We start from the raw sequence: 22,296 nt of genomic DNA on the forward strand, positions 1-22,296 counted from the left end.
CCCACTAAAGCTGAGTCTCCACAAGCAGGGCCTGATTGTCTTTCCTCGGCACCCCCAACAGGATTGTTATTTTCTGGCCTCAAGTTCTTGTATCTGCTGTCACGGAAGCTCTGGTTCTTTCAAGGCTGGCTTATAGGTTGTCAAGATTCAAATGAGCAGTCATGGGTTTTTTTTTTTTTTTTTTTTTTTTTTTTCAGTAAATTTAGAAATGGGAGACACACCCATCACAGAGGCATCATGGTAGCTAGAAAGAGCATGAATCCTGAGGTCATATGGCCCAGGGTTAAATCTCAGCTCAGCCACACATGAACTCTGTTTTGGGGAAGATGGCTTGCCCTGTGTGTGTTTTAGTTTTCAAGGTAATTTTACCAGAGGGTCATTTTGAAGATTAATGAGATTGTTTGTAGCAACTAGTCACATGCTTATGTGCTAGGGTTGGCCTAACACATAGTCAGTTCTCCTATGTGGGCAAAGTTCTGGTCTGAGATTCTTGGATCCTTATCAGAGTGCTGTCAGTTAGTTATGCATTCTCCCTCCTCCCCCCCAAAAAAATCCCTTTTATTATTTCTTCAGCCTCGGTTTCCCCAGCTAAAAATGACTGGCCATCTCTAGGATCCTTCTCAAATGGTCTGCCCTATTTTAGAAGCTCTTAGAGGAAAGTTTTATTTGCTGGTGTTTGTGCCCACCGCCACCCCCCCCAACTCACACATCTCCACTTAGCTGTCTCTCCCATGGCCTAAACTCTTCCCTTGCTTTTGAAGAAAAAAGAGATGGACCTTTTGTAAATGGTAGGGCCGTTCTTGCCCATGACTACATAAAGTAACTGTGACCCATCAGGGCTCTGAGTCACGTCCTCTCTTATTAAGGCAAGAGGGATTCTTATTGGCTTCATAGCAGCTTCTTTTATGACTGTCTCCTTGCATCAGCGAGGGGCAGCTCGCTGCCTGTCAGGGGCAGATTAGAAATGGCATCCACATGCTCATTTGGAAGCTTGTGACTTGCCTGCTGAGAGAGATAGAGGCGCGTGGAAAGGTGGTGATTCCATAGTGCTCCTGACGACAGATTAACATTTAAAGTGAGGATGTGGCTGGGGGAGGGGAAAACAACACACAACCCTGCAGAAATGGCACCTTGACACCACACGTACCACCTCCTTGTGTATCTTTGGAGATGAATCTGTTTGTTTTAGCAGCCCCCAAGCAGGCTTATGCTGCCGTGAATTGCAATCTGTTCTACTTAACGCGCCATTCACTGAATTACCATCGAGGTTTTTATTCTAGCCCTCTCTTATGGAATGAGCAACACAAAACCTTTCCGATCTTCTTCTCTTTTTTTGACTTTCCCAAATTGCATGTGGAATTTGCTGGCCTAGCTGTAGATTCTCTCCCTCTCTCTCCCTCTCTCTCTCTCACACACACACACACACACACACCTGCCCTTTTTTTTTTTTTAGGATTTATTTATTTGAGAGAGAGAGAGCGCTTGCGAGCGAGAGAGCACAAGTGAGGGGAGCGGCAGAGGGAGAGGGAGAAGCAGGCTCCACACTGAGCAGGGAGCCCGATGAGGGACTCATTCCCAAGACCCTGTGATCATGACGTGAGCCCAAGGCAGACAATTAACCATTTAAACGACTGAGCCACCCAGGTGCTCCTTGCCCTTTTTTTTTTTTTTTTTTAAGTTTCTTTAATTTACAAGGAAAAGACAGGCCCAGGAAGCCACAAGAGGACCTCACGTTTAATACAGCTGGTTTGCATTAGACCCTAGATATGGCATGAAGAAAAAAATGCTATTTGTTCATATGCTAATACTGGAAAAGGTCTATAAAACAAACTTTTTCCTTCTTTGGACTATGAAAGGAATCACAGCCTTGGAGCCAAACTTTGTGGATTTTCTCCTATCTCCAGCTCCTACTCAACCATGAGCTTTGTGGCCTTTCAAGATATTTCACCTCCAGAAGCCTCCCTTTCCCATCTGAAAAGTGGAGCAGTCAAAATTTCCAGCTCCTCATGAGGAAGAGTAAGAAATCCATGAAAGTGCTTAGCCCAGCGTCTGGTACACAGTGAGGACTCGGGAAAGGTTGCTGTTGTCATTATCCGTGTATTGCTTCCCATCTCTTGCCAGAGTGAAAGGACAAATAGGAAAAGGTCTCGGACGAGGAAATCACGTTCCACCAGAGTCTTTAACCGAAACTCAGTGACAGTCATTTGACATCTGTCTCAATTTTTCCATCTGTGAAATCTGAGAATGATATCTGAAATGTACATGCCCAACACAGGGCATATACAGCAAGTGAGGTTAATGAAGAAGTGCTTTCAAAAGTAGCAAGCACTCCTGTGGCTGTTGCGTTGTCGTTGCTTCACAAAGAAGACAGTCACCTTCTCTCTCCTCAGAGGTGAGAGTTGAATGAATTAATTTGTGAAAGACTTCCTTTAAATCTTAACTCTCCTGTCTCATTTCAGGTACAGTTTGATGTACTGTACAGATTTCCATTCTGAAATTTTTTAAAGTAAGATGTATTTACAATAGTTTAGGAAGTTACTGGATTTTTGGAATTTCTCTTTAATAACTGTTAATTGTATTGCCATTTGAAGAGCACCCGATTTACACGTCCAGGTTGTTTCAGGATGGCCTGTCTAATGTAGCAGCAGATCCAGGCTCGTCTCTTTGTCACTGGGAAGTCTAATTTATTGTGAGAGGATGAGCTCATTGTCAGTGCTGACCGCTGTGTCGTGTCAGGGTGACACTTCATGTCTCCTACCTGAGGCCGTTGTCGCGGTGGCTCTTCTGACTGTCTGGGAGCACCACCAGTCAACAGCTTCAGTCCATCCATATATACACCCAGATACAGGCAGAAATGCATCCTGTGGGGTGATGGAGGTGCCTCAGTCCTAGATTTGCCTTGCGTTATCAAAGCTAAAAGGAACCTTTTAGAGCACAGGATCAGGGAAGACAGGTGAGGCCCCCTGCCACTCCGCACCCTGCAGTCAGCGCAGAGACAGCTAACTGGTCTCAGGGCGTCTCACACACAAGCTCCAGTCGGCCCCACAACCCTTTTCCTTGTAGAACACTTGGCAGCCACTGCAGTGAGTTAGAGCGGGCGCTGCGAGTGAAACCTGTTTCCCTTCCCTGATCCAGGGCAGGCTTCTCATTTCCAAGCAAGGAAGCTGAGGCCACAAAAAGTTAGATGACCTGCCTAAGGACACTAGTAAGTTAGTGTTAGTTGGTTTGGTACTCTGTCCCGTCTTGGCAGAGAAACCTGTTCATAGAAGTAATACGTCGTCATTCAGAAAACTCCCAATGTCTAATTAAAGGCTTCTTGTAAAGTCAGAGGGTCTCTTAAGAGGGAAAGAAGGCAAGGGAGGTTGGGTATCGTTTTAGAATGAGGTATTTGTAGCCTGCTGTACCCATGTTACTAAGCTTCGTACCCACATGCCAAGGATGTGGAGCCGCAGGTTTAATCTCTGCATGGGCCAGCCACTCTTTTCTTTGTCTAGTCACTTTGAAGCACGACTTATTGGTCAGTTGGGCAGAAGTCATTCCCTCCCTACCGCTAGTGAAGCAAGTCCACTTGTGTGCTACTAGTACGTAACCATCAGTGTTCTAAATCAGACTCCTTCGGTTCTTCCAGAGCCTTCTATGAGGGAAATAATAGGGTTGGGAGAAGCTCGTGATGATCCTAGAATGTTTATGTTACTTTTATATTACTTTAAAGACTGAATCCTAGCCAGATGATCATGAGTTGGGTTGTACCGGCAGCTATCTTGGAGTCAGACACCCGAAGAAGTTTTTCCGAGGTTAGTTCTACTCCCTTATCTCCAGATCAGTTTTTTTACCTGGTGTCTTAGAATCCCAGAGAAGGAGCCAGAAATTCATTAATCCATTTATAATAAAGGTGATATGTGATCCTGCTTCTTCTTAAGACAGACCAAAACTTGAGAAGATGTTCCTACAAGAACTGTCCCCAACTTTATTTTCCGTCATCACGATACATAACCATCCTACTTCGTTCATTTCCCTTTAAACACAGAGTGCACGTTTGTGCTCAACTTTTCTGAATCCCGTCAGCAGTAAATATTCCCTGCCACAGAGTTGTAACAGGCTAGATAAGGTGCTATCCTGACAGCAGTCACCTTCTCTGCTTGCTGGTTTCTATGATGCTTCTAAAACTGTCAGGGCAGAGACTTCGTCTTAGAAGCCAATCTCTGTTTCATCTTTGTGCATGTTCAGCACAGCGATGGTGATGCCTTTCTTGGAGATGAGCTAAAGTCGTATCTCAGATCTACATTTGAAATTTTCACTTTCAAATCATCTGGCCGTATATCTAAAAGTAGGATGTTGAATTGAACGTTGTCAGAGTCTTGAAGTTCTAAGGAAGGAGGAAAAAATGGAGTTTGGCATTGCTCTCTTGAGTCCATCCTTTCTGGATGACAGTGTTCAGAGAAACGGGAAGGTACAGTACGTACCTGCCTGGTTAAATGAAGATCAGATTGTGGGGGAGAGTATGAAAAAGGAGAAATCACCAGGGCACTTCTGACCTATTTGAAGAAACTTATTTCGCTGTGCTCCATTCTTGAGCCCCTACCACTCTTACTTAGCATCTGCCTTGTTCTCGCAGACAGCTCCGAAATCTGCACCCAGACAAACATGGAGGTATGAAAAGAACACGGACTTGGGTTTGAATCCCGGTTCTGCCACCCGCTAGCCTTGCGGGGGCTGCTCTGCCGAGTCCCGTTTCCTCACCTGAAATGGGGGGAGTAACCATGGCCATTTGTGAGAAGCACAGGAATTTGAAAGCACTTGGCCTCGGTCTGACACGTGACAAGCCCTCAGTACACACGGGCTGCTCCCCCTCGGTGGATAGATGGTGGCAGCACTGGTTTTTATTCAGACTGCCTCACACACTGCCTCATATGTAGCAATCCATCAAAAATAATATGATCTGCTGATAGCCGGGATCTTTATAAGCAAAAGAACCTTCCTCCTTGCTAGCCTTCCTTTCAGTGGTGCTGATGTTCCACTGTTGCTCTCTCTCACCCTAGCCAAGTTTTCTAGTCCGTGATCCATGCTGTTACTCCTTCTGCTTAGAATGTCCTTTCCAGCCTGTCAGACCCCTTCAGAGTCCAGCTCAAATGTACATTTCCTTTGAAGTCTTTTGACCTCCCCCGCCGCCCAGACAGACGTAGTGTGTCCTTCTGGGTGCCCACAGCATGCGGTACAGTTTGAGAGGCCCTTGATCATAGGCATTACTACATTTCTAAAAACTAATAATTTGGCAGCGTTATTAGGCTATAATCTCCTTGATTATGTGGCCTCTTATTTATCTTTGCCACCCCCAGCACATCATACAATACCTGGCCCACAGTTTGGTGTTCAGGAAATCTTTATCAGGCGGACGAATGAAATGTGTTCCACTCCCAGTTTCCATGCTTGCAAACCTCTGAGGGTTTCGTCACTTCTTCTCTCCTCCGTCTGATTACTCCTCACAGAGGCTGATGCTGTGGCCTCCCAGCCGTGCGCTCTGCTTGCCTCTCAGCGCTGCGGGCCAGCGCGTCCGTCACGCCGGAGGTGCATATTCCCGTTCGTGACATTTCCCTGCGCTGCAGCCCGCAGCTCATCATGTCTCGCTTCTCCGGCCAGCGTTCAGGCGCCGGCAGCTGGCCCTCCACGGTCCTGTCCCGCACCACGTCTGATGCTCCCCCTGCTCCCGGTCCACAGGCGCCGTAGCATGCACAGCTCATTAAGCAGCGCTGCACTTCTGCCTGCATTTCTCAGTCCTGTTTGACAAATGCTTTCCAAGGGCCTACTGTGCTCGAAGTACTACGCAAGGTACTTTGTAGGGTACAAAGAAGAGTGAAACACACCTCTTGCTTTCAAGGAGCCTACACAGGAAAGAGGCACACGTCGGAATAACTGCTGTAAGGCAGGTCATGGGAGGTGCCGTAAAAGAGGTATAAATCCAAGTCTTGGGGGTTTTCAGGACTGAAAAGTCCTAGTATCTAGTTGGAAAAGTTTACAAGTTGGAAAACTGAGAAGTTTTCAAAGCTCTCAGGAAAAGTTTTGAAAGGAGTATCACATTTTAGACTTTTAACTATATTATGATAGAGATTGAGGGGTGGGGAAAGTACCAGCATCACAAGCAAAGGTGAGGAGACAGCAGAGGGCAGGCCTGTCTGTTCTCTGTGCAAGGTGGGCGGGGTGGAGGGGCTGGGGAGCAGAGAGCAATGAGCAGCAGGAGGCCTCAGACCCCTGGAAGGGCTCCTCCTTAAGGCCTTCATTCTGCTGTCTCTCGGGACCTGGAAAGGTTACCCGGGAGTCACTTCTTCCCAGATGCCCTCCCATCCTAGCCAGTCGTGATCAGCACCCACCACCTGTCATTATCTTTAATACCCCTTACTCTCCGGTCATTTCCTGTATCCCTGTGGCCTCCCAGACAGTTGGCCCCTTCATGACAAAGACCCGGGCATCCCCTTACCTCCATTTTCATTCTTTTTCTGCCTGAAGTCAGTGCTTAGAAGGGCATCTTTGCCGCTGGGCGCTTAGCTGGTCTGGTGTTATGTTAATCATTTCCACCTCAGAGGTGAATCAGACAGGATTCCTGTCCCCAGGGAGTCCATATTCTAGTAACTGGGGATCACGTAATTATGAGCAACTTACTTAACCTCTGTGTGCTTTGGATTTTGATTGGTACAATGGGATTAATAATCCCCTCCCTGCTCTCTTTAAATGTGGTAGTCAGGACCATGTATATAATGACACTTTAAACTCTACAGCATTATAGAAATGTAAAGTATTAGCAGCAAATGCTTTTTGCATGAGTGGAACTCAGGAGTAATTTTGCTTCCTGTGCCCCCACTGCTGAACACTTAGGAGTTCTGCAGCAGGAAGTTACGATTATGAGTAAATGAGAAACTAAAGAGACCCTTCTATTTTTAAACTCCTCGGACATCAGTCCAGTGCTCCATGACTACCTCGTGAACGTTAACACTATTACCAGATTACCAAGGAATTTGCTACTAAATGAAGCTAGGAATTAGCAGTGGTGATTGGCCAGACAGTGCAGCCCTCCTTTGCCTCAGACAGAGGCCTTTAAGAGCAAGATGAAAAGTAGCCTTGTGTTGCTACAGGCTGGCCCCTTGGGCAAATAAAGAAGTGCATTATCTGTGTCTAAACAGTCTCTGAAGGATTCTTGTTGGAGATTGATGGCCAAGTGGTAAGTCCTTCAAGTTTGGGAGAGTGGAAAGCAGGGTCCCAGGGGCTTCTATCAGTGACGGGAGCCCGAGTTGTCAGAGGGAACCATGGCCATAAAACTACTGACGGAATTAAGAAATGGATTGTTGTCGTCAAAAGCATGTGTCAAGCACCTGTCTTCTCAAGCCAGTCATGCGGAACGAGTCCCTCACCCAGTTCTTATTCCTGAGAGCCGACAGCCCAAAACAGAGATGTCTTTTCCCTTTCGTTCAATGCATGGATGTTTACTGAGTGGGGACATGAAGACAGAATTCAGTCCCTGCCTTTCCGGAGTTCATACTCCACCCTTAGGAAATGAAAGGAGTTGTAGATGGGAGTTAGCACCAGGGGGAATGATGGTGGAGATCAGTGTGAGCATGGTGTGCAAGAGGGGTCGTGTGGAGGAGAGGCGTGCTGAGGCGCTCAGGAATTTCGGAAAGGAGCAGAGTCAGCCTTCACTAATCAGGAAAGGCGTAGTAGAGGTCGCATGAAAGCAGTGCGGCCCTCAGAGATACCCTAGGATCCCAAGGAAGGAAGGCAGTGAAGGCCCAGAGATGGGGAGGGGAGCTCTGGCGGCAGAGGCGGTAATAACCCGCCAGTCAGGGAGCTCAGGGGTGGTGGTGAAAATGTCCTGCAACAGTTGTGCTGGTCACACAGCTGTGAATATACTAAAAGCCATGGGCAAATTGTATGGTATGTGATTGTATCTCAATAAAGCTGTTTAAAAAAAAGAATCTGCTAAAGAGGAATACATTTGGGGACGGCACATCGGATAGGCCTGGGGTTGCAGTGGTTGAAGAAAAGAGACTCCTGTTGCTCGTTGGGGCATTGGCCTAGCGGAGTACCCACTGGTGAAGCGAAGGGGAAGAGGTGGTGACATTTTGCTATTGATGCAATGTGAGCCCAAAGGGGCACGTGTACGTACGGTGGGTGCCTGTGCCATCAGCCCCACCAAGGCAGCAAGATAGAGTCGTGGAGACAGGAGCACTCTTCCCGAGTTTGACCTGACTGGGAAGGGAAAGAGAGAGCCGTAGGTGTTTTAGAGAGGTGATGTTCAGGGGCCGGAAGCAAAGAGTAAAGAATGAGTGGAAGCAGATGAACTGCTGAGATTTGTGTCCCCGTCAGCTTATTTGTTTAGATTGAATATGTGGATGAGATCATTTTGGCCTTGACTCATTGCTTAGGGAAAAAAAGAAAGGGCTTTAATCTGACTCCCTGGGCCTCTAGTCTATTAAAAATGAAAACATAAGAAAGATACTTTAAAAGATAATGGGAGGAGCAGGAGACACATCACGATGGAACGGTCTTCTGGTGGTGTGGTTGTAGTTCTGTTCTCTCGTGTATTGTGGGCTTACTGGCCAGCTCATTTGTCCCAAATGCTCATTCGCTTGCAGGACATGGTCCGGCGCGGGGAGATCATAGACAACGACACGGAGGACGAGTTCTACCTCCGGCGCTTGGACGCGGGGCTCTTTGTCCTTCAGCACATCTGCTACATCATGGCGGAGATCTGCAACGCCAACGTGCCCCAGGTAGGAGGGGCTGCCCCGGACGGGCCTGTCCATGCTTGCCTCCTTCCTGGCCCCTGCCTGGGCGGAGACTCTGTAAAAGACTTGGATCCACTGTCCTTGACTCCCTGCACTCTGTGTGGCCCCGCTCCATCAGGGGTGGGTGCAAGGTGCACACTTTCTACAGGGTGGGTGCTGGTGTCTGCCAGGACAAACAGTGCCTTTCCTTTCTCTCCGCCCCCCCCCCCAGATTCGCCAGAGGGTTCACCAGATCCTAAACATGCGGGGGAGCTCCATCAAAATCGTCAGGCACATCATCAAGGGTGAGTTGGGTGCTGCTTGTGTCTGAGGCTCCGGGAGCACTAGGTGATGCTTCTTGCGTCTCTGTCAGTACCCCTGGCAGTTGGTGCACAGCAGTCTCTGCACTGCGGGCTCGAGTCTGTTGTCACGTGCACTGTGTGTCCAGGTCATCTTGTCAGGATACCAAAGACCAGCCTAGGTATTCATTCTGTGCCTCTGACCCTTCAGTTCCAGCACTTAAAAAACACATAACACGCAAGAAGCAGCAGGGCTTAGAAATATTTGTTAAAAATTAAAAAGAAAGAAGACAAAACAAGAAACAAAAAATCCAGTTCCAAACTATGTGTAGTGGAAGGAAATTGCTTTCTTAGGGGAAAAAAAAACCAAGGGCGTAACAGGAAATACCCGGAATTCTGCAAGACAGCAGGAACTGAATCTGAGGCACTGTGATGTAGCAGAAAGAGCATCCCTGCCATCCAGCCTTGCCTTCCCCCAGCTGTGAAAGTGGGATCTAGAACTTTTACACAGGTTCAGGAGATGCTACATAACAGCATCCAGTCTAGCGCCCAGCGGTAGACAGTGCCTGGCGCACAGGGTCCCTCAAAATGCCGTGACATCTTTGGGACCTTCCTCAGCTGGAGTGGCTCCCGAGGCCTGCACTGGTTGGCAGGCTCGCAATCACAAGGGTACCTGAGCTGGACCCCGATGCAGCCGTGCCCGTGGGCCCCTTAGCACAGACTTACACACACGGCAGTAGAGGCCCGTGTTGGACTTCGTAATACGGCTCCTGCCAGAGGTCAGAGAAAGCCAGGGCAGACTGGTAGCTGTGGGCAGATTTTCATTTTCCTGCTCTGGCCCATGTTTGGCCCATTTCTAAGGTGAAGGAATAGGCTAGATTTACTCAAAGTGTTTGCCTGTAAGTGGCTTATAACTCCCATTACAGGTGGAAGATGAAATGTGAAGATAAATGGTACATAAAATAAAGTGAAGAGAAGTTAAGAGCCGTGGTCTCTGGGATCCGGCTCCTGGAACTGAATCCTTGCTCTGTTACTTACTGGGTTACCTGGGACAAGATACCCAATTGCTCTGTGACCTCATAGGATGGGTGAGAAGATTAAATAAGATGACAGATTGAAATGTCTGACCCTTAATAAGTTCTCCGTAAATGTTCGCTATTATGAATATTATGAAATATGATGATAATTGTCGTCATCATTATTATAAGTGAGGCATGGCCACAATTTTATGGGAAGTCTCGTGCAAGTGGCATCGAGCTGGGTCTTAGAGGCTGGGACCAGGACATCCCAGAACGAAGGAACAGTGTGTGTGAAGGCATGGGACCGGGAAACTCCGTGTTCAGCACAGCCGCTCCAGGCAGGTGGCAGTGGGACCCCCATCGTGTCCATTTTGCAGGTGGAGAATTTGAGGTATTGGAATCTTATTTTCTCCCTCAGAGGAAGAGGAGAGGGAAGGCGTTGACGAAGCGAGCCGAGCACCCTGCCTTCCACGGCGGCACCCTGGGTGCTCCTTCCCCTCTCCGTGTCTCCTTCGCATGAATTACTGTCGGCACTTCATGCCGCCTCCTCCCCAAGGTGTAGCAGTGGTGATTTGCAACTCCAGGTCTTAAATGACATTTACGTCTAACGCCCACTTGTTCAATTAGAACTTTTTATCATTCAGCTCTCCTCTCTTGCATTTAGGCTTCTCCCTGCACCTCCATCCCAGCAATCAAAACAGTGATCTGCTGAGAAAGAAAGGGTGTTTTTCACGGGTACCGACACGTAGTAGATGGCTGTTTTCCTTGTGAAATCCTAACACATACCCCGTAGGTCATTCAGAGTTCTCAGCTGCTGTGAGCCGACCTCCGTCTCCCTCAGATCCTGGTCTCGCCCCCGAGCGCCTCGTGGGGTGTCAGGCAGAGACCGGACGCTGAGTGGAGCTTGGTTGATGCAGCGGCCTGCACAGATGTCGCGTTCGTCCTGCCACTCTGGGTCCTCTCCTCTGTTGCTTTCTTCCCCCCAGCTGTGCCAGAGGCTCGGGCCAGCCCTTCGGTTCTCCCTCCCTCGCCCTGCACAGCCAGTGGAGTAGTAAATGCGCCGGTTCCGCCCCTAGACTCCATCTTGAATCCGTGCAGCTCTCTCCATCTGTTACTTCCCATCATAGCACCCAGTTTACTTCCTTCCTAGCCCTCCCTTATCACAATCTGTAATTGTTTGTACTTATGTCTTTGTTTACTCGTTTTGTGTGTCTCATACATTAAAATGTAAGCTCTGTGACGTAGGGACGTTGTCTGGCTTGCTCCCCGTGTCTCCTCAGTACCCAGAGCAGTGCTGGGCACGTAATGACAACCCAGTGAGTATTTCACATATTGTTGAATTCAGCCCCACCCTTGCGCAAATTGAGTTTGGCAGATGTTTGCGAAGACTTTCCCCGGGGCTAAGCACCGTGCTAGGTCCTGTACTCGGGCGCCACACGGCACCTGCCCTCGTGGAGCTTATAATCTAGGGGGCACGGATGTGTGAGTGACCAGCCATAATTTGAGCTAAATGAAATACACGCTCCAGCAGCTGCTCAGCTGGCATTCGCTGAGTGCCAGGCCCTGTGTTCAGGACTAGAAATGCAAAGAGGAAGAAGCAAGAGCCGTATTTTTGAGGCGTTCACAGTCGAGATACTCGAAACTAATTACAGCGTGGTAAGTGCAGATCGAAGTTGTGAACAGTGTGCTAACGGAGTGGTAAGAGCACAGGCCATTCCGTGGACTCCCAGAGGAGGGAGGGGCTCCTCCCAGGACTGGGAATAGTGTTCCAGGGGGGAAGACACATGCCAGGCAGAGAGAGAGGAAGCCTAGGGGTAGGACAGGATATCAGAGGGTTATCAATCGACCCCGACTTGCACCAGCAGGTGCCCACCCTGGCTCATCCCACCTCGGGGAAGCCCTTCTGCCTGTGATGCTGTGCTGTGGAGCTGAGCCGCTGTGGCCTGCCTGTCTGCAGCCAGCGAGCCCCTCAGGGCAGTGTTGGTGTTGAAAAGGGGTAAGGCTGACTGGCAGGGTGGATGGCTAGACTCTGCTCAGGCCCTCCCCCCTTAAAAGCCTTCACTCCCTGCCCCTTCTTCTGCCACCCTTCCTTCCATCAAAAAGCATGAGAAAACAGAGCCTCATAAAGAAAACCAGCTCATCAGTCTGTCCTCTTTGATTTTAATTTTGTTTTTCAGTTTGGGTTGCTTCCTTTTTTTTTTTTTTAACATACTAATTAGATGCAAGCTTTTTCTTTGATTTTATGGCCTACATATTTCCTAAGTTTTGCTGGCAGGATGACAGCTGATGTATCCCTTGAGGTCCCAGGAAAACGCTGATGAGGCAAGCCCAGCAGGGGACTTTTCCCGTTGTATCTCAGTCCCCTTTCTCACCATTTTCCTCCCTCCTCTTCTTTTGGGGGGGCCAAGAGAGCTGGGAATAATTGATGGCTCATTAAAGTCCCTCTTTCTGCAGACTGCTTACTCGGCGCTCCCAAAGTCCAGTCTTGCCTGGAACTGGCAGCTGCTCCAGGCCTGAGCCCTGTGGCGCCCACGTAGGAGAGGCTGGTCTCTTCCTTGGAGAAGGGCGGGCCACGCTGTGCGCTCCACGAGGGCGGTGACAGTCTTGTGCCTGTCGTCTTGTGCCTGGCCCATGACTGGTGCAGACAGGGGCTCAGTTAGTGCTTCCTGGGCGGGTGTGCTGAGCACTAGCCACGGACAGGACCACGGTAGGTGGAATGGCCACTCCTGGGCACATCCTCTGGGCCGGGCTTCTGACGTGTATTATCTGGTTCTCACAGCAGCCCTGGAAAGCAGGATTGCAGTCTCCATTTTGCAGATAAGGAAACCAAGACTTACAGGGTTACGGGACATTACCTGAATCACTAGTCGGTCTTCCATCCGGCAGAAAGGAAACCTCTAACTTTGTCGGCTGGCTGATACAGTCCTCCCATCTTTTAAGAAAGAGAATTGAGGGCATCCACTTTCATAGAGCACCCACTTGGCATCACAGGGTACTAGGTGGGCTCCTAAGATGAATGAAACACTTAGGAGGCCCTGTCCCGGGAGGGGGGCATACAGTCCCATCACAGGTGAAATGACTGCTTACTACACGAAGCAGCATGAAGTCAGTGCGAAGACACAGAGTGGGAATCACGAAGGCACAGTTCATTCTGCTACAGATGAAAATGAACGAAGATCCAGGGAGGCTGCACAGGAGAGGTACTTCTTTTTTTTGGTGGTAAAATATATGTCAGATTTACCATTTTAACAGTTGCAAACCGTCACCACCACTTATCCACACATTTAATTTTCATCTTGCAAAACTGAAACTCCTGTACCCATTAAACGCTCACCCCCAATCCCTTCTCCCCCCATTTCCCCGGTCCCCGGCAGCCACCCTTGTTCTTTCTGTCTCTGTGAAGCTGCTAAGTGACTAAGGAGGTGGCCTCTGGAAACATGTGACAGGCGTCTAAGGGCAGACACAGATGTCCATCATTGATGGGCCACCTCCTTGGATGCGGTATAGGAGCTGTGACCCGGAAATACTGTTTAGTATAAATACTTGGGCCAAGGGTTACCATGGAAGCTGCTGGCAAGTCTCTTCAGTGTCTCAGTCACTGGCAAAAGTCGCCAGAAGACCGGGTGGCTGCTGGGCTCTTGTGCAGGGGAAAGCTCAGAGGATTACTGACTCAAAACTCTTTCATTGGTGGCAAACCACAACTGAGCCAAGGACTTCACAATGCTTTCAGGAATTGGCTCCCGGCCCTTTGATTTGCTTTTGTTCTTTATGGCTTGAAATCCCCCGCAGAAGCTCATAAACACGTACTTCTGTATTGATGTGGGGCTCCCGGTAACCTGAGCATTGCCTCTGCCATGTTGAAGCTGCAGAAGGTGACAGGATTTCTCTTTTGATGGCATGTTGGTGTGTGTGTGACTTGCCCCAGGTCATGGCGACTGTGACCACTAGCGTGTTTGGAGGCAGGAGAGAGTCCTGGAGAGAGGCATGCGTTTCACCTTGGGCAGCTCGTTACCCTCTAAGCCGCAGTCCTTCGTCTGCGAGGTGGAGATAACCTGCCTCACCAGATTCTGCGAGAGTCGCGGGAGGCACCGTCCGCACGCACGGCCCTGACGCACACCACATAGCACGTGCTTGCTCCGTGTCAGCTGCTCTCCTGCCGGGATCCATGTGTGAGCTCCTCCAGCGAGGAGCAGATCGGAGAGCACAGACCCACGTGATTCTGGCTCTCTGTGTCACTTCGGCTAAGTTAGTAGATAAGGCGGTTGAGCCGTGGTTTCCTCTCGGTAAAACGCAGACCTGAGGTGAACACTGCCTCTCGGGAAGGCTCACGTCGAACTACAGTTGGGCGCCTGGGACAGAATACGTGCTCAGGAAATGGAGGCTCCTTCCCTGGCTTCCTTGGCCTAATCCTTTGACCTGGAGGTGACCGCAGCCTAGACTCAGGTGCCGGCAAGAAAGCCAGTGGACCAGCACCCAGACCAGAGGACCAGACTCCTCGGTGCCTGGTGGGGGAGGGGAGGGTGCTTTCCCACCAGCTCAAGTGTCCTGGGGACAATGGGAACATGACCCCTGTTAGCATGATAAGTAAAGGATATGTATCCTTCTCCTTTAAATGGGTGTCATTTTCATGGAATCCCTGATGCACTTGTGTCCTGTAGCTACAGGTGAGTGTCCTCCTAGCGAGGTGTGACACTAGACCTTCCAGCTTCATCACTGTCATTAAGGAATCTGTTAGACATGGATTTTCCTTTCCCAGTTTCCAGTCTGTGGTTATGTCTGTGTCTTCCAGAGTTTTCCGTGTGAGAATAGGGGCATTCTTCTCTTCCTCCCACCCCCTTCCTCCTGCATTTTTTAAAGGGTGAGCATTTGGGGCTTCAGTTTCAGGGGTCTGAACCAGACTTGTGAGCGCGGCCCAAGTCTCTGCCCTGAAGACAGTTCTCCCCATCCACCAGCCCCGGGGCCCCTCCCTCTCCCTCTTAACATAAACAGAACAGCTTGTATTCCGTGTCTGAATAGTAAACCTGCTGTCTAAAGTTTGCTTTAATATTTATGCGTTCAGCACTGCTGCCTGTTTTTGAGCTCCATCAAAGCCTTTATTATAAGAACATTTGAAAATGCTGGGGCAGTAGGGAAGGGAGCTGATGTGCACACCGTCTTTCTCACTCTCTCCAGCCCAACTCACCCTCTTCTCTCCTGCTCTCCCCCAGCCCACTCTCCCTCTCCCCCACTCTTAGCTCCCCCTTCATTTAGCATCTCTCTTTTTCCTGAATTCTCTCTTCCTTTCTTACACACACACACACACACACAAAGCAAAGAGAACTCTTCCCCAAGACCTCTGGGAGGAGTGTGTTCAATATTTATAAACTGCTGCAGCAGCTGTAATAACCAGAGGGAGCTGGCTCCACCACGATTTGCTCCACGTAGGATTCTACTATGGAAACAAAGAATGAGTAGGGGTAAGGGGCGGATGGTGCGGGTGCAGGGCACAGCTGTGCCGGCTGCCCGTGGCCATGGAAGAGCAATAGGCCCTCATCAGATCTGGTTCTGGGCCTGGCTCCATGGCTGGCTTGCTGTGGGACCCTGGCCAGTCACCTGCCCTTCAGAGTTGCCCTGCGTTTCTGAGCCCTGCCAGTTCTGACATTCTGACCCGTTCCACGTCTGTGGCCACTGGGCCCCCTTTACCAAAGGACATTGCATCTAGAGTCTTAGCCTTTGGGAGGACTTTGTAGCCAGAAGCCCTGTGGGGCTGGGCTGCTTTGGAGTGCTCACAGAGCAGTTTCTCCCCAAAGGATGGGGAACAGGCAGGGTGGCATATTGCTTAGGTAAGAGGATGCCACTTTGGGGGCTGGCTTCCCCGCCCACTGGCTCTTTAAGTGCCTTTTCCCCAGCTCACACACATTTTGGTTTGAATTTCAGCTTCTCTACCATCACGGACTTGGGCACGTTGCTCCAGTTCTCTAATAAGCCTCAGTGTCCTTGTCTACAAACAGGGATGGCATTCTCTCCCTTGTGGGGCTGCTGCAAAGATCAGACGTGCCACCGTACATAACGACCAGCACAAGTGTGGAGAAGACAGCCCCCTTCCACATCACACCTGTTCCAATCACCGCCCGTTTCCAGAGAAGAGTGAATCTGATGGTTTCCTCCTTCCCCACAGAGAGTGCCAGGAGACAGGCCATGGGATGGGTGCTCTGTGTGCTTGTATTTTTTTCTAAGGCCTTGGCCTTTTCTAATCCTCTGGATATGGACTTGGTTTCCTCTACCTTGTAGATCTCTAAGAAAGAGATTAGATCCCTATAGGGAAGCTGGCTTGACTTGGAAAATCACTGCCCCAAAGGATCAGACTGTTTCTCTACTTCCCTCCCTCCTGAGTCTGAGAATACATTAGGAGAGCAAAGTATTAGTTCAATCCATTAAGACTCTTGCTTCCAGACCATGCCTCTGGGGGTATGAAATGCTGTAATGGTCATTTCTCTGTCTCCTGGGGCAGCAACTACTAGATCATTCACACGTGAGTAAGAGATAGCACTTACGTACAGCCCTGTGGCTGTCTCCGCAGCCCAGATCCTGTTCTCCCATCACCCCAGATCCCGTCCTCCCATCACCCCAGCCCTCTCTTTAAGGGGCCTTAATAGAAGGCATCACAGCCATTTCCTGGTGGCGGTGATGGATGCGTCTAACGGAAGAGGATGATTTCCAGGGGGAGACACACAGCTGGCACATGTCTGAATCCCAAATCCCGTTTTCCGGCACATGTCCAAAGTAATAAAGAGGAAGGAGGAAAAATGAAGAAGTGGCAGGAGCAGAGTTATTCCCCAGCACGGTGGGGGTGGGAGGGAGCAGGGGAGGGGTTGCCCACTTTCTTCTCTCTCCCCAGTCTTTGATTTGGATCAGCAGATGTTTTATTATGTAAAAGCCTCTTGCCCAGGGTTGTCTATTCTACCTGAAGCTGCCTAGTCTGGGGAGCGGGGAGCTGGGCAGGGACGCAGGCAGTCACCCTAGTCCACCGCTCTGACAGCTTGCGCACCACGCCGCACTGGCAGTTCACTCTCGGCCAGACTCTGCTGGCTATTCAGCCAAAAGTAAGGCACTTGCCTTTGTCTTTCTGAAACTCCCCGTCTAGAGGGAGAGGACAACAAGTTCAGGGTGGTCTAGAAGTCAGGCCTGCGATGGGGACCCTGGCCTGAGGACAGGAGCCAGAGGAAGAAAGGACCAGGTAGGCTTCACCGAGAAGATGGCCCTTAAGAGGGCCTGCAGGGATTTGTGGGCTCTCCACACGTGACACTGCTGGCCTGAGCATAGGAGCCTTGGGGAAGGAGCTAGTGTGTCTTGAACATCTGTTACTTGCCAAGTACTTTCCATACATTTTCAGAGGAGACCCTCCCAAGGTCACTTAGGATTGTGAGTCCTCCGACTCACGACGTCACACTGTCTCCCCTCTGTGGGCCTGCAGGCAGTGAGAGCGCTGTCCTCCCTTCCCCTTCTGGCACATTCTCCGTCCTTCCTCCTGGGACTCACTACAGGAAGCCCACCCCCATGCCCTGCACTCCAGTCCTAAGTCCCACAGCATTTCTGCACCATACGCCCCCACCTCCTAAAACATCCAGGGGGGATGTAATTTGAGGGGTTACTTTTGAAAATGAAATGGAGAGCTGTAAGTATTGTGCTGGGGTGACTGGGTAAAGTGGATCACATGGTGACCTACCTTGACACTCTGATGGTGTTCTCTGGAGATCTGTCTTCACTGTCAGCCTCTGTGTCCTCCTCTTTGGAGCATTCTCCTTGCCTTCGTGCTCTCACTGAAACCCACCTCCCGGGGCGGGCCCTCTCCAATGGTGGCTCTTTTCTCCCACATCCTCCCGCCACTGAAGACGGGCAGGACATCTCGACACCATTGTTTCTCCCATCTCCCCATTTACCTAAAATCTTGCAGCTGTTTGACTCTCACATCAGGGGACTGTAGCCTCACCCCTCCTCGGTGGTGCAGCACCTATTCCCCTCATGGGGGGATTTCGAGGCTGACTGTCACCTTCTCCACGACTCTGTCATCCTTCTTGGTGATGTCAGTATCCATGTATCTCTCTAGCACCCCATTCTAGCCTGTCTTCAAAATGCATGTGAAATCTGAAGACTTTTCACCCCCCACTGTGACTTTGGTCCCAGCCACCATCAAATCACATCTCCCGCCTTCCCTTGTCCCCTGCAGGGCATCTCCCACACAGCTGCTGGAGTGAGCCATCACTCCTTTGCGTAGAGCCCTCCCTCAGCTCTGGTTGCAGGGGAAAGGCCAAAGTCCTTGCAGTGCCCCACAGGCCCTGTGGTCTGTGCCTGCCCCTTCCTGTCCCCAGTGCTGAGCTCTGGCCACACGGACCTCCACACTCACCCTCGACCAGACCAGGCGAGCCCCCCCCTGCTCAGAGGCTCTTCACTGGCCAGCCCTCTGCCACTCGCTCCCAGACCTGCCCACAGGAGTTAGCTTCCGGTCTTCCATCACCTCTCTGTGAGGCCTTCTGATAGCCCCCCATCTGTGTTATTTACTTGGTTGCTTCCCCCACTAGAAAGCAGGCTTTACAAGAGCAGAGATTTTCATCTATTTTGATCATTGTTTATCCCCGTTGCCTCAAACAGTGGTTTCCAAACTTCTGTGCATTGCCAGTTCCCTGGAGGGCTTGTTCACACGGACTGCTGGGTCTATAAGTGGGTCTGAGGTGCACCCCGAAATCTGCATTTCTAACAAGTTCCTGCATGGTGCTGGTGCTGGTGAGGGTCACACACTGACAAACACTGGCCGAACAGATGGGCCCGTGGCAGGCATCCGCTTCTCGTGCGCTGAGTGACTGCAAGTGTGAGTGAGGGGTGCGGCTAGGGAGGACTCAGGAGAGGTGAGCTGGGTCCTGTTCACTGAGCACCTCAAATGCAGGACCAAGGAGTTTGGCCACGGCTGCCCTGGGGGGGGCTATTGGAGGCATTGGCACAGTATGCGCCTTGGCAGGAGTGGGGATTTAGGGAAGGGCATGTAGGGACCCAGCCACACACCTCGGATCCATGCCTCACGCTGCCTTTGTCTCCCCAGAGTATGCGGAGAACATCGGGGACGGCCGGAGCCCGGAGTTTCGGGAGAATGAGCAAAAGCGCATCCTGGGCTTGCTGGAGAACTTCTAGAAACCCCAGGCCTCAGGCAGCATGGACTCTCTCTGGGCCTCGTCCCAGAAAGTTTTTACGCGGCTCAATGTGACTTTTGGACAAATTAAAGCTAGTTTTGGTATTCCTGGCTGGCATTCTTTGTAGCAGAGCAGTACCCTCTGCTCTTTCCCCGGCACGTTCCCAGCAGCTGTCCTGGGACACCTCTGAGGAAGGTCGGTGGTGGGCCTCACTCTCCCTGTGAGGGAACTGAGGCTCAGAGAGCATCTCAGTGATCGAGCGGAGCAGCATACAGTGGCCACGAGCTGCTCCCTAGTCCTGCGGGGAGGCTGCCCAGCTGGAGCAGGGAAGGGGAGCGCATGGACCAGTGACCTCCCCAGCCTGACCCAAAGAGTCCCACGAGGCACGTGGCTCGGGCAGAAGCATCCCCGGGGAGGCTTCCGTGGCACAGTGAGGCCAGCCACCCAGAGCACAGACCTTGGAGCAGCATTCTGAACCCTTGGCCGCCGGTCAGAATCACTGTCGGGAGGGGAGCTCGAACAAATTCGTCATCGTCGGCCCCCGCCCCCAGGGTGCTGAAACCCAGATCCTGGCTGCGGCCCGGGTGCCAGGGTGGGCTCTAGCTCCCGGGCAGCTCCGCGCATCAGGAGGAGTGCCACTGCCAGGGAGGAAACAGGCCTTGGGTCCAAATCCCAGCCGCGCCTGCCCGTTTACCTTCCTTCCTCTGCAGAGGAGGGTGGTCTGAGGGGGACGAACAAGTCCTAAGCACGCCGCACAGAGTGGGGGCTTAGAACTGGGATCTCCTCTGCTCTTCCCTCGCACAGCTGGGGCTTCAGCATTGGAAGCCCAGCCATCTTACACGCGGTGTGAGAAAACGGCTCTCCGCCTTTATGGAAGCCGGCGGTCCGTGCGCATGTGTTTAGCGTACCACAAAGAATAGCGTCCTCGTGAGTGAGGAGGTGGAAGAAAATTCAGAAAAGCAGTATTTCGTTAAAATGGCGTGGTTAGCCCAGGGTCAGCACACAGGCTGCAAGGGGTGCCGCGCACCCTGCCTGTGCCCGTGGCCAACACTGCCCGGCAGCCCAGCTCTTGCTTCTCATTGAACCCCAAGTATAGGCCTCTGGGCGGCCCCCGCCATCTGACCGGAGTCGGCGTGCCGGGGGAGACCCAGTTGCCATTCCAGGCAGCTTCCTGAGAGGACGCCCAGGAAGATGGTGCCTGCCTCGTGCGCGGCGTTGGGCAGGTGGGAGGGCCTCGGGTAAGGCCGCCCCTGCCCGCCTGGTGCTCCCGTCCAGCCCGGTGGGAAGATGGACAGTGTGCCCGTCTGTGTCGTGAGGTGGGCCTTCTAGCAGGGCGGTGGCGGGCGGGTGCGACAGGACCTAGCACAGAATCAGAATGGCCTCGCAGGCTCATTTTGGATTTAGGCATTTCGGTTTTTTACTTCACTTTTCTGTAACTACAATAGCGACTGTGTATCGAACACCTGCTCTGTGCTCCTTGCTGTGCATCCATTCTTTTCACACGCACGACAGCCCTGCTGGCATCATTATCCCCCATTTACGAAAGCGGAGACCGGGGTCCCGGAGAGGGTAAGGCACTTGTGCGAGGTCCTGGGGCCGAGAAGCAGCAGCACCTATGTTCAAAGCAGGGTCTGCCTGACTGTGCAGGCCGCGCTCCCTCCACCCCGCTGCTCTGTCTGGGAGACCACCACGGATCACTGACTGACATGACACTTCGATCGGTTCCACTGTCGATATGTGGTGTAATGAATTCACAAAGAATAAAGCATGTCCAGATGTAACCTGCAGAATCAGAGACTTTTTGAATTAAGGATGATACTTCAGAGAGCATTAGTCCTGCAGCATTATGCTTTTTTTAATTGCATTTGTTTTTAGCCAGGCAAGGCTTGTACACGGTACGGAAGTTCAAAATTCAACAAAAAGGTAGGCAGCAAGCAGTCTCCTCTCCCACCTCCCGCCTCCTAGACCTCCCTTCCCCTGGAGGCAGCCGCTGTCGCCTGGTCGTCCATCCAGAGAAGTTCTGTGCAGCAGTTGTCAGCTGCCTTCCCCTGAAGCTCCAGGTTTCCCAAAAGCGCATCAGAAGCCAGCCTAGAAGAGAGGGTGGGTAGGGTTCCGGCCGCTCACCCCACTTCAACCACGGTCACTCCGCTCTGCCTTGCTTCACACATTGGGGTGCCTCCTGAGGTTTGTTTGACAAGTCCTTCTGCCAAAAGCAAGTTTCAACTCCTGCCTTCACTTTACAAATGAGGAAGTGGTCCCCTTTCCATCAGCTTTATGACAGGAGGGCTTGGGGGGAACATGCGGGGTTCAGAATCCCTTAGGATTCAGAAGAGGTTACAGTTCAGAGGGGCTGCAGGGACCAAGAAGACGGGATGAGGAGAAATCTTGACCCTCTTTTTTCTGGTTTTAACAACCCACCACACGAGGCTAAGAAAGGCTTTTGAGAACAAGGTGGAGAACTCGTTACTAACCTTGCTAACCCGTTGGCTCCTGGGGTGTGGTCCTATCTTTTGCTCTACCGTCCGCTCATGGCTGCGGCCCCGTCTGCCTTGCCAAGCAGCCCCACTCCTCCAGAAGGACTTCCTGGGCTTCCAGTCAAGGCCGCCCTTGCCGTATGGTTCTGAACTTGACTTCTGCATCTGCCCACTGTTGGGGCTCCCAAACTCTTCCCTTCAAGCAAAGCCCCCCATGGCCATCCTTGTACCCATAGCTGAGTGGGACTGGCACCCATCATCCCAGCAGGGCAGGATGCCTTTTCCTATCCGAACACGGCAATAAAGTAACCTTTAAACGGTATTAGCCAGAATTTCTTCACAGCGGAAGCAAGGATGTCCCATACCTCTTCCCTCAGCTTGCTGTTCTGTGGTGGTCGGCACGCCCGAATTCCGTGGCAGCAAGACGGGCCATGTCTAATTTAAAGAGATTGGCATGCAGGCTACATTCATCCTTTATCTGGGGGAAGTCCTCTGGGGGGAGAGCTGGAAACCACCCTTCTTCAGTCCCCGCGCAGGAGCACCCGTGCCCAGGCGTCCTCTGCCATCACCAAGAGCGTCGACTTCGTGTC

The 22,296-nt window shown here is 51.3% G+C and overlaps 1 protein-coding gene across 2 annotated transcripts in view; it reads left to right on the plus strand.

The window, feature by feature from the left end:
- CTNNBL1 (catenin beta like 1) overlaps positions 1–19,336 on the plus strand; it is a 156,051-nt gene extending 136,715 nt beyond the window's left edge. Inside the window, exons 14-16 of one of the 2 annotated variants that reach the window (XM_008698113.2) lie at positions 8,622–8,759; positions 8,986–9,058; positions 18,700–19,133. In XM_008698113.2, coding sequence (XP_008696335.1) covers positions 8,622–8,759; positions 8,986–9,058; positions 18,700–18,908 — 420 coding nt within the window. In that variant the 3' untranslated portion in view covers positions 18,909–19,133. The other variant, XM_008698114.2, reaches the window with a different exon arrangement.
- The last annotated feature ends 2,960 nt before the right edge of the window (positions 19,337–22,296 follow it).

Source organism: Ursus maritimus, unplaced genomic scaffold (genome assembly GCF_017311325.1).
Source record: "Ursus maritimus isolate PB19 unplaced genomic scaffold, ASM1731132v1 scaffold_22, whole genome shotgun sequence".
Taxonomy (NCBI): domain Eukaryota; kingdom Metazoa; phylum Chordata; class Mammalia; order Carnivora; family Ursidae; genus Ursus; species Ursus maritimus.